At 41.5% G+C, this 15,481-nt stretch overlaps 1 protein-coding gene across 4 annotated transcripts in view; it reads right to left on the bottom strand.

Annotated features, from left to right (window-relative positions):
- Nucleotides 1–2,385: 2,385 nt before the first annotated feature.
- Nucleotides 2,386–15,481, bottom strand: part of PPP6R1 (protein phosphatase 6 regulatory subunit 1) — a 319,943-nt gene continuing 306,847 nt past the window's right edge. For all 4 annotated transcript variants that reach the window (XM_073602816.1, XM_073602818.1, XM_073602817.1 and 1 more), the window contains 2 exons: nt 13,489–13,611; nt 2,386–3,211 (listed from right to left, as the gene is read on the bottom strand). In XM_073602816.1, coding sequence (XP_073458917.1) covers nt 3,208–3,211; nt 13,489–13,611 — 127 coding nt within the window. In that variant the 3' untranslated portion in view covers nt 2,386–3,207. The remainder of the gene's footprint in view (nt 3,212–13,488; nt 13,612–15,481) is intronic.

The following is a 15,481-nucleotide window of genomic DNA, read 5'->3' as shown; positions in this document are numbered from 1 at the left end:
CTGGCATATAATCTAGAGAGCATAGACAAAGAAAAGATAAGGATATTTTCAGTGCAAGAGTTTCAGTATGTAACCCACACACATAGAATGAAGCTCTAAAATACCATATATTATTGTGTCCGTCCCCTGCAGATTAAAGTAAACCTGCCACTTTGCCCACTCTGAGCAAAGCAACAGATTCCCTTCATAGTCCACTTCCTCTGTGTGGGCATGGATTTATATACCACACTTGCATCTCCCGTTAATCATCTTGAGACCTGAGTAAATAGACACCAAGCTTCCCCGTGAAAGTGTTTTGGTCTGGCAATATGCTTTTCCCAGCACTGCATACTGGAAGAAAGGAGAAACCATTATACCCCAACTCCTTCACAAAGTACGTGATAGTTCAAGCAGCTCCAGATATAGCACCAAGCATGGATTAGGTATGTACCTACAATGGTGGTTGGAGGAAGGGGGTGGCTAATCATCTAAACTTGTTAGTTTGCCCAGATTTTCACACAAATGTGTGTGAAAATCTGAAAGGTGAATGTCTAAGTTATTGCTTTCTACTTTTTATACACTACTAATCTTCCAGAAACAGGTCACTGGGATCCCAATGCTTTATAAATTCCGAAGCCTTAAAGTAATGAGGCAAATCCCTCCAATCCCTTAGGCACATAATTCGCCAGCCCTGACAGTTTTGAAGTGTCACAAGCTGGCCTATCTATCTCTGCCCATTATGTAGTCCATCAAAGTGATGGATCGATAAGGTCATGGACAGAAAGGATGGGCTGGCCTAACCACTAGACAATATATCAAAATTGGCCAAAGTTTAAAGCAGGGTTTTCAGGGGACCCACTGTGCTTTTCCAGAGTGCTGAAGGTACATACAGCTACTCCAAAGGGCTTCACTAAATGCAAGTGCTTAAGGTAACCATTTCAATGACAAGCGTGCTTTAAGAAAATCTAAGAAATTAAGTGAAAATAAAGGATACTAAACCTAAAACAGAACGGTAGCTTAAAGAGCAGTTACAAGTATTTTTAAATACCTATGTGGGATTAAAAATAAAGATAATGGAAATCTATTTCTTGTTGGGGAATGTAATATGCAACACACTTCTGACTTCTTGGTCAGTTATCTCCAGTAATGACAGTATGATTTTAGCTTCACTGAAAAGTAGATCACCAGCCGTGATGGGTGGGGGGGTTTACTTATGTGGCGCTTTAATCTCCCTACCTGGTAAAGATGATAGCGGCCATAGGGACAAATTCAAAATTATTCAGGTTTATTACTAAAAAAAATCATGTTCCCAGGCTTTACAGTAAAAGCGTCTCTACAGTCTTCCTGTGTGTGCTTTCCATGGCCCCATTCATTCCTATTGGTAAGCCACACTTCATGGAGGCCTCCAGTGATCCAGAAGAGTATGGCTGGCCCATAAGTATAAATGAGGATGTGGTGTGCAAGTACACTATGAGGAGGATGTTTTACATGGGTAGGACTGCTTGATTGCAGTTATGTGTCCAGATGGGCAGCAAACTGTGAGTGGAATAGATTAAAGGTCAGTCGTTTCAAAAGTACAGTTGTTCTTTAATGTCAGCTCTGCTTCAAGGAAACAGTGTGTTATTCTCAAATCACCTTAGAAGTACTGCTGCCTTTCATAGGAATAACAGAATAACTGACTATGATATAAACATGCAGTCCAACCTTTAGGGGGGAGGGGGGTGATGCCACCATTTCTATAAGTGATCACTTGTGAATAATACTTCTGGTGCAATTATTACTGCTGGGCTACACTTTTTTTTTTTTAAATCAAAGATCTAAATTTTCAGTTATTAAATATGCAATTACAAAGCTGGGGGCCTGCTTTAATGACATTTTGTGGGTTCTATATGCAAAGTGCACACTCTAAAATAAAGACAGGCAATGAAGAGAATATCAAAAAACTTCAACTGTCTTTGCAGATACAGAGAGAGCACAATGGAAACTAATTTCAGTTTTTGGTAAGTGATTTTCATCCATCTGCAGAGGTTAAAAAAAGATGTTGTATCTCTGTTTTTTTCCTTTACTGTAAAGTTTGGAAATTAAATAAAATAGTCTATGTAATGTTCCAGGACCAAAAAGAGCTTAATTCATCAGCATCTGCCATAAGCAAATGCATCCATTCTAGAATGACTGAGCCTTCAATTCTCGGTGGTCACTTATAGAGCCTTTCAATGGTAAGTGTAACGAAAATATATTTATCCTGTAATAACACCAATTATTCATGCATTAATTATTGTATGGAACACCCTGAAGCAGACAATATCTACCCAGCAGAGTAATTTGCAATAATTTGCAATGTAGTAAGAAGGTTAATGCTATAGTGATCTTTTATGTTTATGAAGCACAATATACACATAGGCTGGGTAATGTTAATCTTAATACATTTTAATGGGTCACATGTTTATGGGATGACAATAAGGCACTGCTAAGGGTACTGAGAATCTAACAGCTCGGGATTAAAGAATTTTCATTAGGCTTTTTTGGTAACTACTTTACAAAAGCTAACAAAGATAAGATAATGTGATGCCTATAGATATATTACAAACAGTCCTGACACTTTTAAAGGTCAAGTTTACATTTTATCAAAAGGCATTTGACAAATGCATTGCAACAGGTGGAAATAACACAAGTGTGCAAAGCACAAGGCAGAAGAGATATTATCTTCTGATCAAATCTACTGCATGGCACACATCTGCATAGAGATCTACTTGATTTTTGGGGGGCTGGAAAAGGAGATGGGACATAATCATTTGGTATTGTCTTCTTGTGCTTAAGCCATGTTACATTTTGGACATCTGAATGCGTAAAATAAAATAATTTAAATATCATTCATATTTAGTTTAATCATTTACTGCTGATGATATATCATCTGTGGGAAAATATACACATATATGTACTTGTGTGTGTATATCTACACATACATATACACACACACACACACGACAGCCATACATTCCTGTGGCAACAAAAAGGGGGTCAAAGGTTGTCCATTTGTCTTTTGCTTGTACAATCCATACTGCTCTTGTACACAAGGGATGAAAGAGTATTCGTTGTACTATCCCACTCTTCCTTTTGTAAGAAGGTAAAGGCTTGGCCTTGACCTGTTTTGTTATCTGTACGAAGACTCAAAGCAGATCTTTGGATATGCAGTCATCTGTTTTTGATGCCAGAGGAAGAATACAATGTTTATCTGAAATAGAAACACAAATTAATACAACAGTGATTTAAAACTAGTAACACATTACTAACGCGTTACTTTCATGACATTCAATTTAAAGCAATCCTTAATGTACTTTTCCAAAAGATCATTTGGCCCATACTTTAAAAAAGACAAATTATAAACTACGCTTATCTCTCACAGTAAGGTTTTATTTTTTTTCTGAAACAAACACCTGCTCTCAGTCTCTAAAGGTTGCAGTAAGGTCATCCTCTGCCTCATGTGACATTGCTCAGGGCTTACGAATACACACCAGATACTAGCACTATGGCATGGGAAGACGTTGCATGCTCCTCACAAGCTACAACACTAGATTGTGTGCTAGCTGAGTTTGTGGAAGGAGCTGCAGAAGCAATAGTGGGCCAGTTAACTGTTAAGCGGCCTGTTAACATGCCCACAAGGTGCTGTAAATGAGTGGGGAAGAGTCAAAGTGTTTGTTACCCCAACACTTCATATTCCTGATAAATGTCGGCTGTACCATGTACTTGTATGAAAAAGTATCCTGTTCGCTTTGTATTTCTTCCTTTATGTGAAATCCCTGGTGTTCCTGCTAGTCCCTCTGCTTTCCTATTAAAAACTGACCACACTAAGCAAGAGAGGACACCAAGGTCAGTTCTCTAGCTGTGCTGGGAATTGAGTGTGCTCTCCTCCAATGATCAAACTTGTCCTAAACTAACTAAAGTAACCGAATGTTCCGTCCTGTATATCCCCTACACTAGGGATATGCAATTAGCGGACCTCCAGCTGTTGCAGAACTACAAGTCCCATGAGGCATAGCAAGACTCTGACAAGCCACAAGCTTGGCACCCAGAGGCAGAGGCATGATGGGACTTGTAGTTTTGCAACAGCTGGAGGTCCGCAAATTGCATATCCCAGCCCTACGCACACACAGACTGAAAAAGTGAGAATGATCAAGGCAACGCAGCACACAAGAAAAAAACAAAGAACTTGGGACTGCCTACAGCTCAAAGAGCCAACTAAAGGATCTTACACTAGAAGTGGTCATCAGATGAGGCTACAATGTCCACGTAGTAAAATATGTGAACAGAAGACCATGTCGTAGTCAGAGCTAGAGGATCACTGGTTATGGATAAAGAGAAGTAGCTGGTTACTGTATATGGGAGGCTAGAATCCACATCCTGTGATCCATTTTTGGCATATCAGATTGAACACATCTGGATGAAGAGAACATTCTCCTTGGTCCAGGTGGCTGTGGCTTAGATAATCTACCTGCCAACTGTCCACGCCTGGGGTCAGGGGTCAAGCATGAGCTCTTCTTAAAGCGGGGGTCCACCTATCTATCGTTTTTTTTTTTTTGAGTTCATTCACAAACTTTTCTTCTCAGCATTACATACTCACATATTGTGTGTAATATGTCCGCCTGTGTCAGATTTCGTCAGAAAGAATAACTTATATTATTCACTGCAGGCGGTTTCCATCTTCATTGGCATTTGAAGCCCACAAGCATTTATTTCCTGGATGTGGTGAATGCTGTGCTCCCAGCATTCACCGCTCGTTCCTGCACATGCTCAGTGGCATCCTGGGAAGCCTGAGACTAGCTCCCAGGAGTCTGGGAGAGGCTAGAAACACACCTACTCCCACGGGAGGAGAACCAGGAAGTACAAAGAAGAATAGAAAAATAAAAGGTAATTACGGCGATTTAAATTTTTTTAAACGGCATGTCAGCATCTAGGCAAGGAAGAGAATACATACAGATATTGTTCAAAATTTGGGTGGAACTCCACTTTAAAGAAAGAACTTTATTTTCTGCAAGAAAGACCTTTGCCTAAGACATATCTAGAGTAATACCCAGATACTCCAGAGTTGATGACCCAGCCAAGGGTCTGAAGCAGTTGAATTATGTTTTGGACATCCACTGGGAGTTACAAGAAGGATGCATCCTTCAGAAGAAGGTTGTCCAGATAGCCTGTCATTTGGATACCCTGAGTTCAGAGGAGGACACGCAAGGGTGCCAAGATCTTTGTGAACACTCTGGGAACAGATACGCCAAAAGACATGGCAACAAATTGAAAAATGGTTGTCTGCCACTGTAAAGCAAAGAAAACAAAGATCTGGCGTTTAAATAGGAACATGTACACAGACATCCTGGATGTCCACTGATGTCATGTGTTGCCCTTGTCGATTCCATATTAACCACTTGCCGACCAGTCGCTGTCATACTGCGGCAGGTCAACACGATCCCGCAAATCGCCGTAGGTGTACATCGGCTCCTTTAAGGGCGATAGCAGGTGCACGCGCCCAATGCACGGCGGGGGGCCCGATGCACGTGGCGGGCGGCCGCGATGTCCGCCAGCCACCTGAGCCAGAATGGGGATGTGTGTATGTAAATACACACACATCCCCATTCTGACAGGAGAGGCGACACAGATCTGCTGTTCCTAGTAATCAGGAACAGTGAACTGTCGCCTCCTCCAGTCAGTCCCACCTCCCCACAGTTAGAAACACATTTAATCCCTTGATCGCCCCCTAGTGTTAACCCCATTCCCTACCAGTGACATTTCCACAGTAATCAGTGCATTTTTATAGCACTAAACGCTGTATAAAGGTCAATGGTCGCAAAAAAGTGTCAAGAGAGACCGATCAGTCCACCGTAATGTCGCAGTCCTGCTAAAAATAGCACATCGCCATTACTAAAAAAAAAAAAAAAAAAAAAAAAAAATGCCATAAATATATCCCCATTTTGTAGACGCTATAACTTTTGTGCAAACCAAGCAATATATGCTTATTTTCATTATACTGCTGCAGGTCGGCACGATCCCGCAAATCGCCGTAAGGTTTACGTCGGCACCTTTAAGGGCGATGGCAGGCGCGCGCCCGCTGCACGGCCGGGGACCCGACGAGCATGGCCGCCATCGCACGAGAGCCAGGAAGGGGGATGTGTGTAAGTAAAACACCCCCCCCCCCCCCGTTGTGACAGGAGAGGAGAGACAGATCTGCTGCTCCAAGTAATCAGGAACAGCGATCTGTCTCCCCCTCCAGTCAGCCCTGCATCGCACGACTGTGCAATTTTCAGTTAAAGTGACGCAGTGCCGTACTGCAAGAAATGGCCTGGTCATTAAGGGGAAAAATCTTCCGGTCTGTAAGTGGCTGTAAAGTCAGTTTTTTTTTAATCTTAATGCATTCTCCCGGACTCTCCCTCCTGATTGGCTAAGACACAGCAGTGGTGCCAATCAGGAGAGAGAGAGGGTGGGGCCAGGCCGTGGCTCCCCTCGCTCCAACAGGAGGGAGGGACAAGGAGCTCAAGCCAGGGACCCGAAAAGAGGAGGATCTGGGCTGCCCAGTGCAAAACCACTGCACAGGGCAGGAGAGTATAACATGTTTGTTATTTTAATAGAAAAAAAAAAGCAAGACTTTACAATCAATCAATTTAAAGATCTGGAATGTGAATAAATTTGTTGAGGGATTTTAAGTCCAGGATAGGACGGATACCTTCTTCCTACCTATTCAGCTTTGGTACCATGAACAGGTTTGACTAGAATCCCTTGAACCTGCCTGTGGTGGAATTGATACTACTTCCATGTGACAAGAGGTGGTATAGGGCCTTTTGCAAATTTGACTGGCCTTGGACAGTTTTTGGTGGATTTGACAGAAGGCATCAGTGAGGAGGTAGCGTTCTGAACCCTATCTTAGAAACCACTGATTGAACCCACAAGCCTCAGAAATCTATAGTTCAAAGAGATGTAAACTGCAACAGACATCCCCTACTCTTACAAGTGATGGTGCCCCTTCTTTGTAAAAAACGCTTGGTGGCATTTGTGATCCAAGCCTTCTGCAGAAAGGTAGAGTGGAACTTAAGCTTTGAATATGAAGTCAAGGAAGAGCGAGGTGGTGCTCTGCATTTAGAGAAGCTATGAGCACCTGAAGAGGACGGTTCTGTCATCTTTTTCTGAGGAAGCAAACACTTTTGCACCTGTGACTTCTTTAATGAATTGTTCAAGTTTCTCACTAAACAGGGGTTTACCTTGAAAGGGCATACGTATGAGGTTTCTCTTACAGGCAGGTTCTGCTGTCCTAGCTTTTAGCCAGAGAATCCTAGGCATATGAACAGAGATCAGAGCCATTCTAGATACTTGTCTCATTACCTGTTCCAGGGCATCTACATAGATACAAAGCATCTGGAAAGTATTCACATTGCTTCATTTTTTCCACATTTTGTTATGTTACGGCCTTATTCTAAAATGGATTTAAGTGGAGTTCCACCCAAAAGAAAAAAACATTTGGAGAAAATTTTTTTTTTTACTCACCTCTTTAATGCCTGTTGCTAGGGGGTCCCTCGTAATCTGCCTCCTTCGGCGCCTGAGCTCCTGACGTCACTCCCCTCGGCGCAGTAAGGGAGATCAGCTCCCCCCACGTGACAGGTCCCAGATAATTGCGCGGCCAGGTGCGACGCGGCTGGCGCATGTGCTGTGGGTGCCCAGCTGTGAAGCCACAGCCGGGCGCCCACAATTACAATGCCGGCGCCACCAAGCGGAGGGGGAGACGAGCAGGGCTTTGTTCCTCCGCATCGCTGGACCCTGGGACAGGTAAGTGTCCGATTATTAAAAGTCAGCAGCTGCAGTATTTGTAGCTGCTAACTTAATTTTTTTTTTTTTAAGCGGAACTCGGCTTTAAATTAATTTTCCTCAAGATTCTACAACTAATACCCCATAATGACAATGTGAAAGAAGTTTGTTTGAAACCTTTGAAAATGTATTAAAAAGAAAAAAAAAAAAAAAAAAAAAAAAAAATCACATGTATTCACAGACTTTGCTCAATACTTTGTTGAAGCACCTTTGGCGCCAATTACAGCCTCAAATCTTTTTCAGTATGATGCTAGAAGCTTGGCACACCTATTTGTGGGCAGTTTCTCCCATTCTTCTTTGCAGGACCTCTCAAGCTCCATCAGGTTGGATGGGGAGTGTCTGTGCACAGCCATTTTCAGATCACTCCAGAGATGTTCAATCAGGTTCAAGTCTGGGCTCTGGCTGGGCCACTCAAGGACAGAGTTGTCCCGTAGCCACTCCTTTGGTATCTTGGCTGTGTGCTTAGGGTCGTTGTTCTGTTGGACGATGAACCTTTGCCCCAGTCTGAGGTCCAGAGTGCTCTGGAGCAGGTTTTCATTAAGGATGTCTCTGTATATTGCTGCATTCATATTTCCATCGATGCTGGTTAGTCTCCCAGTTCCTGACGCTGAAAAACATCCCCACAGCATGATACTGCCACCACCATGCTTCACTGTAGGGATGGTATTGGCCAGGTGATGAGCGGTGCCTGGTTTCCTCCAGACATGACGCTTGACATTCAGGCCAAAGAGTTCTATCTTTGTTTCATCAAACCAAAGAATTTTGTTCCTCATGGTCTGAGTCCTTCGGGTGCCTTTTTGGCGAACTCCAGGAAAGCTGTCATGTGCCTTTTACTGAGGAGTGGCTTCCATCTGGCCACTCTACCATACATGCCTGACTGGTGGAGTGCTGCAGAGATGATTGTTCTTCTAGAAGGTTCTCGTCCCTCCATTGAGAAATGCTGGAGATCTGTCAGTGATCATTGGGTTCTTGGTTACCTCCCTGACTAAGGCCCTTCTCCCCCAATCACTCATTTTGAGTCCAGGTGGTTCCAAACTTCTTCAATTTAAGGATGATGGAGGCCACTGTTCTCATTGGGACCTTCAATGCTGCAAGAGTTTTTTTGTACCCTTCCCCAGATCTATACCGCCATACAATCCTGTCTCTGAGGTCCACAGACAATTTCTTTGGACTTCATGGCTTGGTTTGTGCTCTGACATGCACTGTTAACTGTGGGACCCTATATAGACAGGTGTGTGCCTTTCCAAATCATATCCAATCAACTGAATTTACCACAGGTGGACTGCAATCAAGTTGTAGAAACATCTCAAGGATGATCAGTGGAAACAGGATGCACCTGAGCTCAATTTTGAGTGTCATGGCAAAGGCTGTGAATACTTATGTACATGTGATTTTTTTTTCGTTTTTTATTCTCAATAATCTTGCAAACATTTCAAAAAACGTTTTTCACGTTATCATTATGGGGTATTGTGGAAATGTGGAAAAAGTGAAGCGCTGTGAATACAATCCAGATGCACTGTAAGAAAAGCAGATGAAAGTGGTTGTAATTTATTTTGCAACTGCCCAAACCTGAAGAACAGGGTCATGCTGGTTTGTCGATTGTCCTGGTCCAGTTCATTGCGGTTAGAGATACTAAATTAGCAGCAAGAGATGTTTGTGGGACTGGGCTGGCTAGGGTAAAGAGAGCTTTTAAAAGCATCTCAACTTTTCTGTCCACTAAGTCTTTAAAAATGGAACATCTTCAATGGGTACAGTGAAATGCTTAGAACAAAGATGGCAAGGTTAGTGGTTACCTTATAAGGGCTCTAGGCGGAAGTGGCATTAGAGCGCATGACCAGTGGTATGATGTAACACTTGGTCATCTACGCAAGATTGAGCTCTGTGTGGATGAATTTTAGTGCCAAGCTTGAAAAGTTTACACCATAGTGAATGCATTCCAAACATAGCCCGTATACAGTAATGATCAATTATACAGGATGACCCTATCTTGCTTGTTCACAACGCTGTACTGTATATAAAAAGTTACAGGCTTTGCTTGTCATGGTGGGCATACCCCCGAAGAGGTTGTTAATAACACACACACACACACATATATACAACTAAAATGAATGACAAAACACGTGACAGGGTAGCACATATACAATATACTAAAAACCCTAAACAGAAATAAAAGAAATAAAATATAACCCAAATATGGTGCAGGTGCTCAATATTAAAAGTAAAATAAAGTGCAAGTGCTCAGTGTGTATATACACAGTCCTCAATGTTTATAAGCAAACAATAATAGTCCATAGAAATATCAAAGGAATAAGTGAAACAAATGGTGTCTTCATGCAATGTGCACTCTCCCCCTTCAGGTGTGCTCTCACCTTAAAGTGAACCCGAATTTTTTTTTTTGATGTCATAATGTAGAGTATAAGATTTCCTATCATTTGAGCCCAGTCTTGCCACAAAGAGTTAATCCAGCTCTGAGCAATTCTATTTTATTGTTCAGTGAGATAAAACTTGACAAACAGAGAAAAACTTTGTCAAATCTTTTCCCTTGCTGTGACAGGTGATTTACATATCTCGTGCACTAGCCTAAGACATGCTTAATTTTTTCATTCCCACCACCACCCCTTTCTTCAGCAGCTCTGCAAGGATTGGCTGTTCCACACCTCAGCATGATTTGGCATGCTGAATTCATATGGCTACTTTCCTGTCTTTTCACTGGATGTTCGAGATCATAGCAGAATTTCAGTGTAAGAAACACACAGGAGAAAATGCATATTGACAAGGGGAGTGTAGAGGTGGGCGGGGAGTCTACGGACATCACGACTCCACCCACCGAGCTCCAGACAACAGACCCACTCACAGAATCTGCAGTTTTTCGGGTCTCATAACAGACAGAGGGGAGTCATTTGACAGGTAAAGGTACATGCAGGAGGCATGTACAGTATATCCTTATAGATAACCCCTATGGCAGTAGTTTAGAAAGGATGACATTGGGCTTACATCCACTTTAAGGGCTTTAAAAACAAGCCTGTAGTAAATGGTAACAGCTTAGATGGTCATCATCCATATAGTGGCTGGTTAATGGTAAGCATAAATCCCATATTTATTCCACCTCCTGGTTAAAACACTGATCAATAAAGCCACAACTTCCACCTGGTATTTCAAAGATCACCTCATATGCATACAGGGAATAAGGAATACAATAGTGTAATTTTGTTTAAAATAAATTTAATAGCAACTTAAACTCATCACATTACACTCACATTTAATATATTTAAAAACCGCATTAAGATGTGCTGGTGTATGGGGGTGAAATCGTCACCTGTATTCTGGTCTGCAGTCCCGTGTGCGGCGTTTCCCCTGTCCTTTTTCTCCACAGCACTTCCTAGTTCCTTGTACATCAGTCAGCCAAGCTCCTCCTACAGGTTTCGTCACACCTCATGACTTCCTCTGGGACATCTCCCAGAGGAAGTCACAAGGTGTGACGAAACCGATACACATCTTAATGCGGTTTTTAAATATATTAAATGTGAGTGTAATGTGATGAGTTTAAGTTGCTATTAAATTTATTTTAAATGGAATGGGGTTTATTGATTGTGAGGGCACACCTGAAGGGGGAGAGTGCACATTGCATGAAGATACCAATTGTTTCTCTTATTCCTTTGATATTTCTATGGACTATTATTATTGTTTGCTTGTAAACATTATTGAGGACTGTGTATATATACACACACTGAGCACTTGCACTTTATTTTACTTTTATTATTGAGCACCTGCACCATATTTGGGTTATATTTTATTTCTTTTTAGTTTATTGTATATGTGCTACCCTGTCCATTGTTCATTTTAGCGCCACACATTGGTTATATATTCTTTACTAACTGGGTTCCACTGTGATGGTCCACGGCTTTGGACCTGTATTGCACTCTGCGTCTAATAATACCAGGGTACGTTACCTTCTTACCAATATGCAGACCTTTTCTAACATTTGCAGTCAGATGCAGTCTGTCAACCTGGTCTCTTAGCCGTTTTACTGCCATGTACCTACAGAGACTCCATGAAGCTGAGTGGTGAGCTGCCCATTGTTCATTTGTTGCTATATTCTAAATTACACTTATAATAGGTTCTTCATTATCTTACATAGAGACGGGAAATTTGCCAAGCACAGAATTGAATAACTGCAGTACTAGCCAGCAGCACATGTGAAAGGATTACAAAAGAAAAAGTAGATCTAAACCCGGTCACTAAAAAAAAACTTTGGGCTGGCATCACAAACAGTGAAAGCTCCTCTCACAATTCCTGCATACACATAATACACTGCTCATTTAGTCTAGGGTCCTACCTTAGGTCACCGCCAGCAGACTTCTTACTACTGAAAGATTGGTCCCCCAAAGATATTCCTCTCTTGTTATGTGGCTGCTCCTTGCTGATAGTTTGTAAAATGCAGGACATTTTACATTAGGACGTCAAGGGCCCACATATATTGCAGGCCAGGTAATGCAATCACTATTTACTTTTGCAGCCAACCTGGAGTTGGGCTTTAATATCGTAATATAAATAATTTTTCAGTCTTTTTTAATCTGCAGCTTTCAATCAAATACTACACGATCCTGCATTAAGGCACTTTGTTATGGGGAGACAAAACTCTGTAGTCTCTCTCTGGGAACCATATAACAGGGTGACAATGCAGGAGCACAATTGAGACAGGAACAAACTGCCGTGCTGATGCTAACTGTGCAGACAGTCTACCATCATAAATCAGACAATCCATCATGCACATCTTGCTACAATGCGTTCACGTAGAAAGGAAGTGGCTGCAAAGATGCTAGAGTAGATCATGAAAAAAGATGGGAAAGAAACAGTATTTTATATGAAATATAATAGCAATGAATTTAGATACACAGTGCTAGGAAAGCTAAATCTCATCCAGTTAGGGTTTAGATCTATCGAACGACAAACTAATGGCAATTTTTTTCTAGTTTTGAATAGAGTGGAGGGGAATTAAAAAACCCAAGCTTTTTGTTACTGTATCCCCCTCTTTATTTGTCCTGATAACCGTTACACAGCATGAAAGTAAAAGAAAATGCAACCATGTTACACCATAAATATAAGTGCAACATGAAGTAAAAAGTGGAGTTTGCTTCTATATTCACCTTATCAAGTTAAAGTATAACCATGCACAGTTGGTTCAGATTCGCTCTACTCCGGTTTTGATACAGTCTCTACATTTATGAAGGCAGCTTATCTGATATATTTTATAAAAGAAAGTACAGTAAGAGAAACAGTTTTTTAATCAAAATGTTAGGTCTTTTTCCGTCGTAAAAAAAATTAAAACACAGTCAAAAAAAAGCTCCATCTGTCTGAAAAAATATTTATAAAATTTATTTGGATACACTGTTATATGACTTTGTAATTGTCAGTCAGACAATGACCGGACTAAATCTGAAGGAAAGAAGGGGGGGTGTAACATGATGGTATTGAGATGGTTAAGCCCTAGATCAGTTTGTGCATTCTACTTTCCTTTTTGAATCACAGGAGAGGTATTCACTGATATCTGGAGACAATTAGGCCCCTTCCTGTGGTAGGCAAGGTTTGTGAGTAAGCGCAACGCTGAAAATCTTTACAAGAATAATACAAGCTGTAAATGTGCTATGTAAAGTACTGCCTCCTTACCGAATTTCTGGCTGTTTTTCATTAGAGTTTGTATCTAAACTGTCATTTTCTAATTTCACACTCCGTTGTTTAGATTCTTCTAAATGATCCATCTTCGAGGTAGATGGGGTCGTTTCTTCCACCCTATGCAACAAAAGAACAAAGTCAACTAAGCAGGATTTTTTTCATAAGAGATTAAAACAAATCCCTTGATGTCAGTGATCGAGGCTTCATGCATTGATTTCAGTGATGGGAATCGATTTTTCATAACAAAATTGATACAGTGCACCCCTAGAAGACTACATAAAATTATAAATGTGACCAAAAGTATGCTAAATGTCAAAATTATATTTGATTTATATATATATATATATATATATATATATATATATATATATATACATATACATATACACACACACACACACATAATCTCACAAGTGAATACACCCCTCACATTTTTGTAAATATTTTATTATATCCTTTCATGTGACAACACTGAAGAAATTACACTTTGCTACAATGTAAAGAAGTGAGTGTACAGCTTGCAATACAGTGTAAATTTGTTGTCCCCTCAAAATAACTCAACACACAGCCAATAATGTCTAAACCACTGGCAACAAGTGAGAGTATACTCCTAACTGGAAATGTCCAAATTGTCATGTGACTTGTTAGTGTTAAATTTGGTGTTATCGCTCTCACTCTCCCATACTGGTCACTGGAAGTTCAACATTGCACCTCATGGCAAAACTCTGAGGATCTGAAAAAAAGAATTGTTGCTCTACATAAAGATGAACTAGGCTATAAGAAGATTGCCAAGACCCTGAAACTGATCTGCAGCATGGTGGCCAAGACCATATAGCAGTTTAACAGGACAGGTTCCATCCAGAACAGGCTTTGCCATGGTCGACCAAAGAAGTTGAGTGCACATACTCAGCGTCATATCCAGAGGTTGTCTTTGGAAAATAGATGTATGAGTGCTGCCAGGATTGCTGCAGAGGTTGAAGGGGTCGGGGGGTCAGCCTGTCAGTGCTCAGACCATACACCGCACACTGCATCAAATTGGTCTGCATGGCTGTCATCCCAGAAGGAAGCCTCTTATAAAGATGATGCACAAGAAAGCCCGCAAACCGTTTGCTGACGACAAGCAGACCAAGGACATGGATTTTTGGAACCATGTCCTGTGGTCTGATGAGAGCAAGATAAACTTATTTGGTTCAGATGGTGTCAAGCAAGTGTTGTGACAACCAGGTGAGGAGTACAAAAACAAGCGTGTCTTGTCTACAGTCAAGCATGGTGGTGGGAGTGTCATGGTCTGGGGCTGTATGAGTGCTGCCGGCACTGGGGAGCTAGTTCATTGAGGAAACCATGAATGCCAACATGTACTGTGACATACTGAAGCAGAGCATGATCCTTCAGAGGCTGGGCCGCAGGGCAGTATTCCAAAATAATAAGGACCACAAACACACCTCCAAGACAACCACTGCCTTGCTAAAGAAGCTGAGGGTAAAGGTGATGGACTGGCCAAGAAATGTCTCCAGACCAAACCCTATTGAGCATCTGTGGGGCATCCTCAAACGGAGGGTGGAGGAGCGCAAGGTCTCCAACATCCAACAGCTCCGTGATGTCATCATGGAGGAGTGGAAGAGGACTTCAGTGGCAACCTGTAAAGCTCTGGTGAACTCCATGCCCACGAGCGTTAAGGCAGTGCTTGAAAATAATGGTGGCCACACAAAATATTGACACTTTAGGCCCAATTTGGACATTTTCACTCAGAGGTGTACTTTTGTTGCCAGCAGTTTAGACATTACTGCCTGTGTGTTATTTTGAGGGGACAGCAAATTTACACTGTTATACAAGCTGTACACTCACTACTTTACTTTGTGGCAAAGTGTCATTTCTTCAGTGTTGTCACATGAAGAGATCCAATAAAATATTTACAGAAATGTGAGGGGTGTATCCACTTTTGTGAGATACTGTATATAGGCAGTAGGTGCATGCAGTGGGACTTACT

Source organism: Aquarana catesbeiana, linkage group LG10 (assembly GCF_042186555.1).
Source record: "Aquarana catesbeiana isolate 2022-GZ linkage group LG10, ASM4218655v1, whole genome shotgun sequence".
Taxonomy (NCBI): domain Eukaryota; kingdom Metazoa; phylum Chordata; class Amphibia; order Anura; family Ranidae; genus Aquarana; species Aquarana catesbeiana.
Note: the sequence above shows the minus strand (reverse complement) of the source record. Positions and strands in the feature narration are given on the sequence as shown.